The sequence below is a fragment of the Microcaecilia unicolor genome, chromosome 3 (genome assembly GCF_901765095.1).
Source record: "Microcaecilia unicolor chromosome 3, aMicUni1.1, whole genome shotgun sequence".
NCBI lineage: Eukaryota > Metazoa > Chordata > Amphibia > Gymnophiona > Siphonopidae > Microcaecilia > Microcaecilia unicolor.
In genome coordinates this window covers 4,469,068-4,485,323 of record NC_044033.1, presented here as the reverse complement: position 1 = coordinate 4,485,323, position 16,256 = coordinate 4,469,068, and the positions used below count along the sequence as shown (strand labels likewise).

At 44.0% G+C, this 16,256-nt stretch overlaps 1 protein-coding gene across 1 annotated transcript in view; it reads left to right on the top strand.

The window, feature by feature from the left end:
• The window catches only part of TMEM63A (transmembrane protein 63A), a 184,228-nt gene that overhangs the window by 107,464 nt on the left and 60,508 nt on the right, over positions 1-16,256 (top strand). Inside the window, exons 12-13 of the mRNA XM_030195716.1 lie at positions 9,995-10,128; positions 14,641-14,778. Of these exons, the coding sequence (XP_030051576.1) occupies positions 9,995-10,128; positions 14,641-14,778 (272 nt within the window). The remainder of the gene's footprint in view (positions 1-9,994; positions 10,129-14,640; positions 14,779-16,256) is intronic.

Here is a 16,256-nt window from a genome sequence, read left to right as displayed (position 1 = left end):
ATCAGCTTGGCAAGGGACGTTACTCCTTTTTCTTTGTGATGCCAAAGAAAGGAGGTTCTGTACGACCTATCCTTGACCTCAAAGGGGTCAATTGGGCCTTGAAAGTTCGGCACTTTCGCATGGAGACCCTCCGCTCTTTTATAGCGGCAGTGAAGGCAGGAGAGTTCCTGGCATCCTTGGACATCAAGGAAGCGTACTTGCATATTCCCATCTGGCCTCCTCATCAACGCTTTCTGCGTTTTGCAGTACTGGGCCGACACTTCCAGTTCAGAGCCCTCCCGTTCGGGTTGGCTACTGCTCCGCGGACCTTCTCCAAAGTAATGGTGGTCATCGCGGCCTTCCTGAGGAAGGAAGGAGTTCAAGTCCATCCTTATCTGGACGACTGGTTGATCCAAGCCCCCTCTTATGCAGAGTGCTGCAAAGCTGTGAACCGGGTGGTTGCTCTTTTGAGCTCCCTGGGGTGGATCATCAACTGGGAGAAAAGCCAGCTGCGCCCGACTCAGTCCCTGGAGTTTCTGGGAGTTCGATTCGACACCCAAGTGGGCAGAGTGTTCCTGCCAGACAATCGGATTGTCAAGCTTCAGGCTCAGGTGGACTAGTTCCTAGTAGCCTCTCCTATTTGGGCTTGGGACTACGTGCAGCTGTTGGGCTCTATGACGGCCATGATGGAAGTAGTGCCCTGGGCCAGGGCTCATATGAGACCACTACAACAATCTCTGCTGCTGCGCTGGACTCCGATGTCGGAGGATTATGCTGTGCGCCTTCCCTTGGACCCAGCAGTGCGCAAGGCGCTGAGCTGGTGGACGCAGACAGACGAGTTGTCTGCAGGAATGCCTCTGGTGACCCCGGAGTGGATTGTCGTCACGACAGACGCCTCTTTGATGGGCTGGGGAGCCCACTGCTTGGGAAGGACAGCGCAGGGGCTCTGGTCTCCTGCGGAGGCAAGTGGTCTATCAACCTCCTGGAACTCAGAGCCATTCGGTTGGTGTTGTTGGAGTTCATCCCGGTACTGGCGTTGAAGCCAGTACGGGTCCTGTCGGACAATGCCACGGCTGTGGCCTATGTCAACCGCCAGGGAGGTACCAAGAGCGCCCCTCTAGCCAAGGAGGCCATGAATTTATGCCAGTGGGCGGAAGTGAACCTGGAACAGCTGTCAGCGGCTCTCTTTGCCGGAGTCATGAATGTCAAGGCGGACTTTCTCAGTCGCCATACCTTGGAGCCCGGAGAGTGGCAGCTATTTGCTCAGGCGTTCTTGAGCATCACGAAGCGCTGGGGCCAGCCAAGCCTAGACCTGATGGCGTCATCGGCCAATTGCCAAGTGCCGCGCTCTTTCAGCAGAGGACGGGACCCTCGCTCCCTGGGAGTAGATGCTCTTCTCCAACAGTGGCCGGCACAAGAGCTTCTCTATGTGTTCCCGCCCTGGCCCATGTTGGGCAGGGTGATAGACCGGGTGGCAAAGCATCCAGGCCGGATAATCCTGGTGGGTCCAGTCTGGCCCAGACGTCCCTGGTATGCGGACTTGATCAGGCTCTCAGTGGACCATCCTCTGCGGCTGCCAGTGGAGCAGGGCCTGTTGCATAAGGGTCCCGTGGTGATGGAGGATCCCTCCCCCTTTGGTCTTTCGGCCTGGCTATTGAGTGGCAGCGTCTGAGGAAGAAGGGCTTCTCAGACAAGGCATCGCCACTATGCTGAGAGCGAGGAAGCGCTCTACTTTTACTGCTTACGCCAGGGTTTGGCGTACCTTTGCAGCGTGGTGAAGCAGGCTCATTTTCTTCATTCACTGCTCCAATTTCTTCAGTGTTGGCATTCCTGCAGAAGGTCTGGAGAAAGGCCTGTCGCTCAGTTCCCTTAAAGTCCAGGTAGCGGCCCTGGCTTGCTTCAGGGGCTGCCTGAAGTGTGCTTCCCTGGCTTCGCAGCCAGATGTGGTGCGTTTTCTCAAGGGAGTTAAGCACCTGCGTCCTCCTCTGCACTCAGTGGTGCCTGCGTGGAATCTCAACCTGGTGCTAAGAGCATTACAGAAGCCGCCTTTTGAACCCTTGTTGAGGGCATCTCTGAAAGACCTGACGTTGAAAGCAGTCTTTTTGGTGGCTATCACTTCAGCCAGAAGAGTTTCCGAGCTCCAGGCACTCTCATGTCGAGAGTTTTTTCTGCAGTTCACTGAGGCAGGAGTGACTATTCGCACAGTGCCTTCCTTCCTGCCCAAGATTGTTTCTCGCTTCCATGTGAATCAGCAGCTCTGTCTCCCTTCCTTTCGTAGGGAGGACTACCCAGAGGAGTACTCTGCTCTTAAATATCTGGATGTGAAACGAGTCATCATCAGATACTTGGAAGTGAACAATGATTTCCGGAAATCGGATCATCTGTTTGTCCTGTTTGCAGGTCCTCGTAAGGGTCTGCAGGCTGCTAAGCCTACAGTGGCAAGATGGGTCAAGGAAGCCATTGCAGCGGCTTATGTAGCCGCGGGGCAACTTGGGCATCGGCCCATACATTCTCCAAGCATTACCGCTTGACTGTGGCTGCACGGGCGGAGGCCCGGTTTGGAGCTTCAGTGTTGAGTTCAGGGATTTCAATGTCCCGCCCTGGGTGAGTACTGCTTCGGTACATCCCACCAGTCTATGGATTGATCAGCATGATGATATGGAAGGTAAAATTATGTATCATACCTGATAATTTTCTTTCCATTAATCATAGCTGATCAATCCATAGCCCCTCCCAGATATCTGTGCTGTTTTTATTCTGGTTGCATTTCAGGTTCAAGTTTAGTCTTCAGTTACTTCAGAAAGACTTCGTGTTCAAGTTTTTTCACTTGGATTCTTCAAGAGTTGAGACGAGTTTGTGTTACAGTGAGCTGCTGCATTCCTCTCCCCTCCGTTTTACGGGGCTGGATTGAGACTTAAAATTCTGCCGGCACTCCCTCCCGCTTCGTGCGGCTGTAGGGCAGCTTTGTACCCCTCCCGCTTCGGCGGTGTTAGGGTCAGTCAGCTCCTCCCGCGGTTGCGGTTGCAGGATAAGCCAGATCCCCCCGCATCGGCGGGTGTGGTGTCCCTCCCCCGCTCCGCGAGGATGAGCTGGACGGATTCCCCTCCCCCACGTGTGGGGATGAGCTGGGTTAATTCCCCTCCCCCGTTTCGGCGGTGGTGAGCTGGGCAGAGTGTCCCTTCGTGGGTGTAATTCTCTAAGTGCTGAGTCCTGCGGATGGAGCTTTGATATCGACATACTGAGGAGTTTCCGGCAGCACATGACCACATATAGGGAGGCAAAAGTTTGCTCTCTATCTCCACCTGCTGGTAGATGGACACAACCCACCAGTCTATGGATTGATCAGCTATGATTAATGGAAAGAAAATTATCAGGTATGATACATAATTTTACCATCTCTGGACTCTTACCTCTTATTCAGAAGATATAGAAGTTATTACAAAAGTATAGTAAATACCATGACTTTAATTAAAAAAAAACAAAAAAACTAATTTTTTTTAACCTGTGGTACCTGCTTCCCACTAGATCACCAGGGAATTTAAAGTTAACTATTTTGGGGGAAGGCTGTGTGCCTGTAGAGGCTGGAGCTGAAAGCCCTAATCAGTTGTTACATAGGGCCCAAGTTGGTCAGCTGCTAGAGGGTGGCAGTAGCAGAGGGCCTGACTTTGGACCTTGCCTTTGCCATACAGATTTTGATCATAACCTTGCTGAATGGGGTGAGGGAGGACAGTATGGTGGGTATTGTAGACAAGGGGCCCTTTGTTTTCAGCTTCATCAATGCCAGGGCGCATCGGCTTTGCATCTCATCAGAGCATGACATTAAGACAATTGAGGCCACTGGTGTCCAACTCCACAACATGAGGACCACTCATCCTCAACAGCCTCCAAGTACCGAATAACTCCTCAGGAAGACGTGGCCACTCTTGCATTCCTCATGCCTTTGTTGATTGCAGACTTTGAGGAGTAGCTCATGAGGAGATTCGATGAACAGAGAGAGCACTTTTTTGCTCAGTGCAGAGGTGCAGCTTCAACACCATTGATTTCAGTGCAGAACATCTAACCAATCACTGAGACTCATGCACTGCCTGCAGGGGCGGCATTTATATCAAGACCATTAAGGGCCTTGGGGTTGATACCTGCTGCACTGTTGTTAATCATCAGTGTGTCGCAGGAGGAAGCTTAAATCAAGGCATTGGAAATCCTCTGTGTCAGCACACATGCCCAAGGCCTGACACCAATGTCAGTAGATCAAGATAGGCAGAGACTTCTCTTCTGGAGTACTTTTCAGAGTCTGTGCTCCTGGGATTCTGATTATGAGCCAAAGACGGAGTCAACATTATCTGACCCATATTCTGAGGTAAACAACCTAGCATTAAAAGTGAATTGAGAAACGAAACCAGTTTATTAGCGGTATTGGAAGACTACAAAATAAATCAGATGGACAACCATCTAATCTACAATATCTACAGGAAACACATGGCATCAGAGACTGACAATCTTCAATGGTAACTGGGTGAAAGGTACTCCACAATTGGTCTGCCACAATGGGTGCATCAGAATTAGTCAGTGAATTTGATTGACTATCATAACGATTGTTGGCCTAAAAGCTCAGAATGGACATTAGCAATTTTGTTTTGAAAAAAAATCAGTTTGTGCTTGAGCATCAGACAGATCAGTCAAAGGTAAATCAGATGAAGGAGGTGGTAATGTTAGCTTCGGAACCAATTAAAATAATTTCTTAGTACTTAAATTTGCTTTTCCTGTTTTCTTTGCATAATAATTTTTCTGGCCTCAGAGAGATTGTTTATAAGAATTTAGATCTTTTCCCAATCTGATTTTGCAGCTGGATCATGGCTCCTCCACCATCTCCTTTCAAGATGGCAACAATTTTGCTTATTCAAGTGCAATGAGTCATTAAACCAAGGAGAACTATTCTGCCTGTTTACTGATTTTACTATATCAGTGCCGTAGCGAGGGCGGCTGACAACCGGGCGGGTCGCTGCTGCGCACCCCCCCCCCCCCGAAGCACATTCTTACTGCCATACGAAAGCGGGGGGGCAGGCGGGAACGCTGATACACCCCAAGTGCACGTCGCTGGGAGCTACGTCGGCTCCGCTGGTTCCCTGCTCTCTCTGCCCCGGAACAGGAAGTAACCTGTTTCGGGGCAGAGGGAGCAGGGAACCAGCGGAGCCGACACCCCACCCAGTGGCGTGCACCCGGGGCAGTCCGCCCCACCGCCCCCCCCTCCTACACCACTGTACTATGTAAAGGAGCAATATCATTCAAAACAGTTGTCAATGCAGTGTCTCAATTAGACTTAGCTATAGTTGGACTATGTGGACAGCTGGAACGAACCTGGAGAAAAAAGGTGACAACCAATTCTATGTGTTCTGGAGAAGAGAAGTTAAGATCTATAAGAATCAGCAGAAGAGAAAAAGGCTTTTTTTCAGTCAAGAAATAAGAAATTCAAGCAACTCTTCAAATGCCCTTTTTAAACTTTTTGAAAAAACACAAATCCAATACTCTCAATCCCAGAAGCATCACAACCATGCGCAGAAGACCTGGCACAACATTGACTTCAGTAAGAAAGTCTTTAATTTTGTTTACTTTAGCCTGGAAATCTAGATAACTTGACATAGTTCCATAAAATCAAAGAAACTATATTTCAGTGGACAGAATATGAGAAATTTTTGAGGAAATCTCTTCTATTACAGTCTCGAAGACCTTTGCTAGACTTCCAAAAAAATCTTGCCTTCTAGATATATGCCCTTCATATCTGTTGAACTAGGTTCTACCCCAAATCTTGCAATGGTTAACCGCCTTTGTTAATAAGACACTACAATCGGGTTGCTATCCACAGTCTTTGTCCAAAATAGTCTTTTACACCTTTACCAATATCCATAGGAGCTGACTTATCCAAAGTAGAAAACTTCCACCCAGTTGCAAGCATACCATGGATGACTAAGCTGCTGGAATTTCTGGTAAATGAACAGCTCCAAAATTTCTTATACTCCTTCAACATCCTACATAAAATGCAACATGGCTCTAGATGCCCACACAGCACAGAAACACTGCTTCTTGTCCTCACTACCAAAGTTAGACAGTTATGGAGCAGAGGCCAACAGGTAATTTTACTAACATTTCGACAGAATTTGATGCTGTGAATCACTCAATCCTCCTTTTCGTGTTAAATGAGATGGGCATTTCCGAGAAAGTGTTGAGCTGGTTTGAATTATATCTGAAGATCATATTGTGTTAAAGGCAAGAATTATAAATCAACAAGCTGGTGCCTGGGATGTGGGGTTCCCCAGGGCTCACTGTTCTCGCCTTCTCTCTTTAATATCCACCTGAGTTCACTAGGAAACTACTTGTCAGTCAGAGGGATCACACTATTATCATATCCAGATGATATTGTCCTTTTATGCCCGGTACTGGAAAACTTTGAGGACACTTTAGATTCCATTAGGTACCACATTTCTGTCATCGATGGCTGGACTACAAAATATTTCCTGAAAATAAACAAGCAAAAAATGAAAATACTCTGGTTTGGTGAGGTCAGTTCACTTCTAGCAATGTCGGTAACTCAGAACACAGGAGAACTCCTAAAAATAGAAGACCATTCGAGGGTACTTGGCATCATTTCTAGATTTTGGTCTGAGATTTAATAAATGTCCTTAGGAAAAGATTTTTTTTTTATTTTTATTTTTATTAAACTCGGACAAGAGCAAGCAGATCGCTATTTCAAAAGGAAGACTGTAGTGTTCTAGCCCAGGCAGTTTTGTTACCACAATTAGACTATTGCAATTCAGATCTGAAGCAAACTGCTCACCTGTCTACAGCAGATGCAAAAATACTGCTATTCGAATGGTTTGCGGACTGGGTTGCTTCAACGTGTCATCAATGCGTGATCTTCCCTGGTTGCCAACTCATCAGCATATAAATTTCAAGGTACTTTGCTTAATTTTCAAATATCTGATCAGAGAGGTTGTTCCATCCCGTAGCAGAACTTTGAGTTTTCTGAAAACGCTGAAATTAGGTTTCCCATCACTGAAGTGCATTCGCTTAAAACCATTATTGAGAATTCCTTTTCCTTTGCAGGGACAAGACTATGGAATATGTTAGCACCAGATCTAATGCACATATTCTCCTACTTCTCCTTCAGGAAGGCCTTGAAGACTTATCTATTTGACAGATAGGTATTATGTCAACAGTTCAGGCCACCCGTGTAACTGATTTCTTCTTCCTGTTATCGTTCCTTGAGACGTCAGTTCACTTTATATGATAAACTTCACTTTCCTTATTGTAAACAGCTATGAATCCTGTATGGAAAATGGGCGGCATATAAGACTCCAGTAGAATAAGATCTTTATAGAGGGGCCCAAGGTTATCCATCACCTGATTCCAGGAAATCGTTGGATCGATTTGTCCCCACGTTACAATACTTAATATGTTTAGATGCAGAATGAGATAGAAAATTAAGTGAGAAATGAGATAAAAATGGTCATACCAAGGAATGGCCGACCAAGCAGGAGTAGAAAGTAAGAGCAATGGACCTGAAGCAATCGTATCTAATGACTGACCCTTTTCATGATTAATAACAATGACACCACAATTCAACTGACAGCTAGATAGTAGAGAAAAAAAGCTTTGAAGTTTAGAATCAGAAGGATCATTTAAAAGGAGATTTAAGTCCCTTATTACAACAAATTGAGAAAATTGACAAGCAAAATGATTAATGTTCTCAAATAAATCACATTGAATAGAATGCCAAGAACCTGGGGGGGGGGGGGGGGGGGGGGTCGATAAATTTATATAAAACCAACAGTACTAGAAGCAGTCAAATCATATTGTAAACGCCAAACCATGAACTCTAATCCTGGTAGATGTTAAAAAATAGCCACACACCCCTCCTACCCAAAGGGCACAAATGAGATAACACGAGTATCCTTATCAATTAACCAATATCCATACCGGTAGGAGAGAGTCAACATTTTTCCAGACCACTGGCCCTTTATAACGTCAGATCCTAAAGATAGTCTGGCTAGGATACCATCTGTATCTGTTTGAAGCCCTCTTCTTCCCTCCCCCGGTCAAGCTCACTCAACATCAGGAAATACTTATGAACCAAGATGCTGTCTTCTCTCTTAGAGGCAAATGTGCTCAAACCTGTTCCTTCAAGGAAAGAGGGCAGGGATTTTACTCTGAGTATTTTCAAGTCACAATGAAGATAGGTTTCAGTCCCATCCTAGGCATAAGGACCCTGAACAAGTCTTTAGGAAGAGAAAAGTTCAGCATGGTTTCCCTGAGCACACTGGGTATTTATTAAAAAGAAAAGCCTTCAAGAATTTGCAAAACGTCATACAGTTATTGAGTTGTCTTATTTCCCTTGGGATATAATTCCAACCTTTAGTGTTTAAATGAGAAAAATCTCTGGTTAGAGTGGATATGTATTTAATATTTTTGTAACTAGGGAAGTGTATAATAATCCCTTTCAGTTAAAGTTTTCAAGTTGGGAGATCTATCATGTGACACATATAGTCTGGAGCCATCCCGTAAATAATTTTGTAAATAAAAGTACATGTTTTGAAAATGATTCTAGCTTTATAGGTAACCAATGTAATCTGATGAGTGGTGATGCCCTTTCAAATTTATTCTATGGAAACACCATTGCTTGCCTTTTGACCTTGCATCAACTTCTCTGATATTCACAAAATGCCCTATGGTTGTAACAGCTTATCTGCCTAGGCTGGGAGAGCATGAATTTCCCTGTTTGGACTGGTAAAGAGCACATCTCAGGAAGCACCGATTTTTCTGCTTCCTGAGATGTGCTCTTTACCAGCCAGTCATTTAAATAGGAAAATGCATGCACCCATAGTCTACATAGATATGCTGCTTTGACCTAAACATTAGACACACCGATACTGGGTTATTCTTGTGTTCTGTAACAGCATCTTTGCTTACAGGCGCCTAACAGGACTTCTGGATTTTTTCAGAAGCTGAGAAAGCTAGTTTTAATATTTTGGGCATCTCCAAAAAAAAAAAAAAAACCCCAAATAGAAGTGTTTGAGACTAACCATGGGTGAAAAATTAGTCTAGCAGTGGTTTCAATAAGACTTTTATTCATAGAGAGAATAGAATCTGCATTATAGGATAGATGTGAAGGCCAGGTCAGTGTTTAATCTCTCTATATAAAAGGCAACACCAACGTTCTATGAAGCCTCCAGCTGGAAGTGTGAAGGGGGCGAGATATCCGGTTTCCCTATGAGTGTCTGCCCCGCCCTCTCTGTAACACAGTCAGTGAAGGAAAACAGCAGAGCACGAAATCAAATCGCTCTCTCTATATAAAAGGCAACACCAACGTTCTATGAAGCCTCCAGCCGGAAGTGTGAAGGGGGCGAGATATCCGGTTTCCCTATGAGTGTCTGTCCCGCCCTCTCTGTACCACAGTCAGTGAAGGAAAACAGCAGAGCACGAAATCAAATCGCTGGCTCTGTAACAGTGAAGGACTCAGAGGGGGGAGGGGAGAGAGGCCAGAGGGCAGGGACACACACACTCCCACATGCACACAGAAGAAAACATTGCTAGCCCCCGTTTCATTTGCATCAGAAACGGGGCTTTTTTACTAGTGTTTTATAAGAGAGCATGATTTGAGCTCTTAGATTGCACAGTCACAAGTGTTCAAACGTGATTGTGCCTGGCTGTGTGATGGATTATTTTTTAGTGTATGGGGTTAAATCAAAGAGTCAAAGACTAATAAAGCCTACTTTAATGTAAGTGAATTGCAGGCATTTGTGACTATATCAAATTATTATACTAAACTTTTTTCTCTTCTGTTTTGGCTTTTGTTGCTCTTCCTTATTGTAGTTTAAAATGTTTTATCCACCTTTTGCAGAAAGGTTCTGAACATACTAGGGCACAGTCCATTGCTTTAAGCTGTGAATGTCTGTGATACATTATCTAAATCCATGCTGATAGTGGCTATTAAACAATTTCTGTTTTATTTTGCTTCTCAAAGGAGGATGCTATCGATTACTACAGCAGGGAGAAGGATAAACTCCTGGAGGAATATATTCAGAAGAGAAAAACGGTTCACACTAGACCTTTAGGAATGGCTTTTATAACTTTCACAGAGAAATCTATGGCAACTTAGTAAGTTTGTTAATGTGTGTTGATGCTAACTTTTGAGTAAAATAAGCTTTTTCCTAGAGGGCCTTGTTTGGCAAAGCCACTGAGAATGTCTGATCTTTGGATTAGTTGTAGCTGTGGGGCTTGACTTTGAGAGCTTTGAAGAGTGAATAGTGAGTTTCACTAATCAATGGAACATGTCTGGTGATTTCAGATAGTGTAGGCAAGGCAACCCAATGCACTAATCCCGTTTGTAAGGTAATATCATAATTAAAGCAATGCTGAGTCAAATGGAGGTCTGTTATTCCTGCGTCTGACAGTGGCCATTTCAGGTTACAACCAGCAGATTCCAAAAAGTAGATCAAAATTTCTTATAGCTCATTTCACGGGAGCAGTGATAACTTTCCAAGTTGGACTAATAATTTTTTATGGACATTTCCTCCAGGAACTTGTCCAAACCTTTTTTGAACCTTACTGTTGTTTGCCTTGACCACGCTTTCTGGCAAGAGATTAAATATGTTAACTATGTGCTGCATAATTAAGTATTTTCTCCAGTGAGAATGTTGTCATTCTGCTTGCTCTGTGTCTTCTCTCTACAATGTCATATTTTCTCTCTCCTGCACTGCATTATGATATAGTGTTTGTCATTGCAGGAACATTATAAACCAGAAAAATGCAGAATATGCAAACTTAAGTGTCAGATGTAATTCAAATGTGAAAAAATTGTTTTTTAGCCTCGGCTCTATATAGAACTAACAGGCATATGAGATTGCATGGATTGTGTGTAAGTTTAGACTTAGCTGTACAAAACTCTTCATAGAGGTAGATGCTTTGAGAGACATCTGACTTTTCCAGTTCTCAAAAATGGGGCATGATTTGAGGAAAATGGGGTGGGGGGACAAAGTTGGAAGCTTTCTCATAACATATGCTTGTGGTTTGTATGTTTGTTCATTCTACCCCTTATAACTGAAAAGGATGAACCTATCCCTGCTAAACTTCATGTGAAGAACATCCAGCTTTTTAGAGTTGGTGGGTGATTTGAATGGACAGAGTTACATCTTTCTAAATGAAATGTGTATTTTTGGTATAATTTTTCTCAAATGATTTTCTGTTTATGAAATATGTTTAGTCAGTAGGAGAAATCACTATTTACTTAGTGTCCTCACCAGACCAGTTCAGAACCTGTAGATTATGCCCATCAACCAGCAGATGGAGACATAGGACAAGAGCCTTGAGCTCTGCCCTCTAAAGGCACCATGCAACATTGTGTCTTCAATATTTCTCTGTCTCTTGCAGATGGTGATGCACAGGCCTTACAGCTCCTAGACTGGTCATTGGGTTAGCTCCTGAGCCAGTTAGAAAACTGTGCTTCAAGTTGAGCTGAGGTTAGCTTTAAGGTTGCATCTCCAATAAAGAAATTGATATTGCTTGGAGCTGGGGTATAGTTCAGAGGAGCCTGAGCTTTTCTACCCCCCTTTGGCTGTTTCCTCATTCCCCAAAGCGGGGGCTTGAAATGAAGGAGAAAAGGATTTTATAACTCAGCACATCAGAAGGCTTGCAGCTCTGCCAACGCTTTTGTAAGCATGCAGAGCTTGAAACTGTGATGGCAAGAGCATGTTTACTTTCTCCATGGTTAATGGGAGGCTTGAGGCATCCCCGAGGAAGCACAGGTCTGTGGCAGTCCTATTACTGATGAGAAACAACTTAGAAACATGACGACAGATAAGGGCTAAATGGCCCATCCAGTCTGCCCTTCCTCAGTACCCACTAATTCCTCCTTTTTCTAAGGGATCCCACGTACCTGTCCCATGCTTTCTTAAATTCTGACAGTCTTTGTCTCCACAACCTCCACCAGGAGGCCATTCCATGCATCAACCACCCTTTCTCTGAAAGAGTATTTTCTTAGATTCTTCCTAAGCCTATTTCCTCTTAAGTTCATCCTATGCCCTCTTTCCAGAGTTTTCCTTCATTTGAAAAGCTCACCTCCTGTACATTAACGCAACTAATGCATTTAAACGTCTCTATCATATCTCCTGCCTCTCTTCTAGCGTGTATACATGTTGAAGTCCATGAGCCTATCACTATATGTTTTATGACCAAGACTGCTTAACAGTTTGGTAGGCACCCTCTGGACAGACTCTATCCTGTTTATATCTTTCTGTAGACGTGGTCTCCAGAATTGCACGCAGTACTGTAAATGGGGCCTCACCAGAGACTTGTATAAGAGCATTATCACCTTTTTTTTTTCCTGCTGGTCTTCCCTCTCCTTATGCATCCAAGCATTCTTCTGACTTTGACCATCACCTTTTCTACCTGTTTGGCCACCTTAAGGTCATCAAACACAATCACCCCCAAGTCTTGCTTTTCTTTCGTACACAGAAGCGCTTCACCCCCTATATTGTATTGTGTCCTTGGATTCTTGTAACACAAGTGCATGACCCTGCATTTCTTAGCATTAAATCTTAGTTGCCAATTATTGGACCATTCTTCAAGCTTTGCTAGATCCTTCTTCATGCCATCCATACCCTCTGGGTGTCCACTCTATTAGGGTTTGGTATCATCCGCAAAGAGACAAACCTTGCCAGACGGTCCTTCTGCAATATCACTCACAAAGATGTTGAAAAGACAATCCCTGCGGCACACCACTGATAACATCTCTTTCCTCGGAGCAAGCTCCATTTACCACTGCCCTCTGTCTCCTCCCGTTTAACCAGTTTTTAACCCAGTCAGTCTCTTTAGCTCCCTTAATCAGTCGCCTGTGCAGAACTGTGTCAAAGGCTTTGCTAAAATCCAAGTACACTACATCTAGCGCCCCATGTTCTAGAGTCTATTAGACTACAGCGCAGGTCTTGATTTTTGGTAAGCCTGAGGTAAAGGCTAGGACAGTGTTTTCGTTTAGTGCTGGGTGTTTGTCTAGTTCTGATAGTAGCGACTGACCAGCGATGTATTTTCCCCTTGTTTTGGTACAAAAAAAGGCAGACGTTTTCTTGGGTCAGACTGGCATGAGGCATTTGTGGGAAGAACATTTTTCTGTCTCAGCTTGTCCAAAAGCAGCCTGGCCTAGACGTTTTGGCATTGAAAAACATTTCTAGCATGACTTTGACCTCTGCAAAATGTCTATTCAGAGTTTTGGCATGTTTTCAGGTTTGGCCAAAACGTTACGCTTGTTTTCAGCAGAAGCTGAAACTTCATACCTTTTGCCCATTTGACTTAACTTTGTTTTTCACATAAACTGCGCAAGACTTGCCCACTCCCACTCTGAACAAGACCTTTGCTCCAAGCCCCCCGGGCCTTTATTACAACAGTGTTTCCCAAGTAGGTCCTGGAGTACCCCCTTGCCAGTCAGGTTTTCAGGATATCCACAATGAATATGCATGATATTGATTGTATGTAGATGTCTTTCATGCATATTTATTGTGGACATCTTGTGTCTCCAGGACTGACTTGGGAAACATTGCATTGCAATACCCAGTGGTTGCTATCATGAGACTCAAGAGGTCACAGCAGCCATGTTGAGAGTGGAACCAGCATGGTCAGGAGTGACTGGGATCACTCCTGCCCTGACTGGACCACCAGGGATTATAAGGTAGGTCCTGGGGGTCCTACGGGTGGGTGAGTAAAAGTCCTAGATGGGGGGCTCCTTGTGTTCGGGGAGGAAGAAGGGGGGCAGAACTCAGATTAGGGACCATCTGCGCTCATGATGCTGTCACAAACATGACAGAAATTGCAGCTAGCCATTCTCTGCCCCCAGAATGCCTATGCTTACAGGTAGACACTTTTCCTAGCACCTACTTCATGTATCTATATGCCTGGACAATTTTGTTAAACACCTCTTTGAACCTATAAATCACTATCTGCATTCTCAAGTGAGTTAGAAAATTACCTCCAAAATGGAGAGTGCCATTGGTAAATGTGTCTATTGTACTGGAAATCTGCAGATCCATTCTGTGCAAGAAATACTATTTTCCCTGCCAAAGAAATTCCAAAGTGCCTTTTCCTTCCCTCTTTTCTTTACACCTTGCAGTTCCATTGGCTCCCCATTTCTGTCTGCCTACCCTGTCCTGCCCTCCTTGAACATCTTGTAGTCTTGAGTGGCTTAGCAACAATGTCTAAATCTCCTCATGCTTTAGGATCATCAAACCTTGCATAAACGTAGTGAAGTTTGTTATAATCACTGGAGTGGCTCAAATAACTCTGAAATTGGAATGTGAAAATACTCCTGAGTTTTCTGCAGTCTTGTTACTGCCTGTTGAATGAGTTTCATGTTCCCTGAGCTGCAGACCTGGTTTTTAGTCATTTGCCAGCACCCATATCTTGCCAAAACCTGGGTTCTGTCTCAGTTGTAGTGAGACTAGGGGAAATTCCCTCTCCCCATGTTTTCATTTGGCTGTATTGGGCACAGTGGGAACCTCATGAAAGCGGAGGTCCAAAATATCTTACATTAAATGACTTAAGTTACACAAGCAATACTATAATTGAATTCAGCAAGATTGCATGTGAAATAATTTAGCTGTTGCTGTATTTTTGCCATTGCAGTATCCTGAAAGACTTCAATGCCTGTAAATGTGAAGGTTATAAATGCAAAGGAGAGCCCCAGTCATCCTCCTATAGCAAAGAGCTGCGCACTTCCAGGTGGAATGTGAACTACGCCACCCATCCAGAAAACATCTATTGGTAAGTGCCCCTAAACTCTTTCATTGATGAAATTATAACCTCATAATTACTAATTGTATCTGATATCCTGAAATGACAATGTCATAACTAAACTATGTAAGCCACATTGAGCCTGCAAATAGGTGGGAAAATGTGGGATACAAATGCAATAAATAATAATAAGAAGTACATAAGTATTGCCATACTGGGAAAGACCAAAGCTCCATCAAGCCCAGCATCCTGTTTCCAACAGTGGCCAATGCAGGTCACAAATACCTGGCAAGATCCCAAAAAAGTACAAAACATTTTATACTGCTTATCCCAGAAATAGTGGATTGTCCCCAAGTCCATTTAATAACGGTCTATGGACTTTTCCTTTAGGAAGCCGTCCAAACCTTTTTTTAAACTCTGCTAAGCTAACCGCCTTTACCACATTCTCTGGCAACGGATTCCAGAGTTTAATTACACGTTGAGTGAAGAAAATTTTTCTCTGATTCGTTTTAAATTTACTACATTGTAGCTTCATCGCATGCTCCCTAGTCCTAGTATTTTTGGAAAGCGTGAACAGATGCGTCACATCTACCCATTCAGCTCCACTCATTATTTTATAGACCTCTATCATATCTCCCCTCATCCGCCTTTTCTCTAAGCTGAAGAGCCCTAGCTGCTTTAGCCTTTCCTCATAGGGAAGTCGTCCTATCCCCTTTATCATTTTCGTCGCCCTTCTCTGCACCTTTTCTAATTCCACTATATCTTTTTTGAGATACGGCGACCAGAACTGAACACAATATTCGAGGTGCGGTCGCACCATGGAGCGATACAAAGGCATTATAACATCCTCATTTTTGTTTTCCATTCCTTTCCTAATGATACCTAACATTCTATTTGCTTTCTTAGCCGCTGCAGCACACTGAGCAGAAGTCTTCATCAAAGACACCTAGATCCCTTTCTTGGTCAGTGACTCCTAACGTGGAACATTGCATGACGTAGCTATAATTCGGGTTTCTCTTTCCCAGATGCATCACTTTGCACTTGCTCATATTAAACGTCATCTGCCATTTAGACGCCCAGTCTCCCAGTCTTGTAAGGTCCTGTTGTAATTTTGCACAATCCTCCCATGATTTAACGACTTTGAATAACTTTGTGTCATCAGCAAATTTAATTACCTCACTAGTTACTACCATCTCTAGGTCATTTATAAATATGTTAAAAAGCAGCGGTCCGAGAACAGACCCCTAGGGAACCCCACTAACTACCCTTCGCCATTGAGAATACTGACCATTTAACCCTACTCTCTGTTTTATTTAATTTATTTATTTATTGCATTTGTATCCCACATTTTCCCACCTCTTTGCAGGCTCAATGTGGCTTATAATAATCATGAATAGTGGAAATATATTAGAAAATATACATTTGGTGTTATAGAAGAAGCTTGGGTAACATGATAATGATAAAACATGATAGTAATATAACAAGCAGATGTTATAGGACAGTTCTGA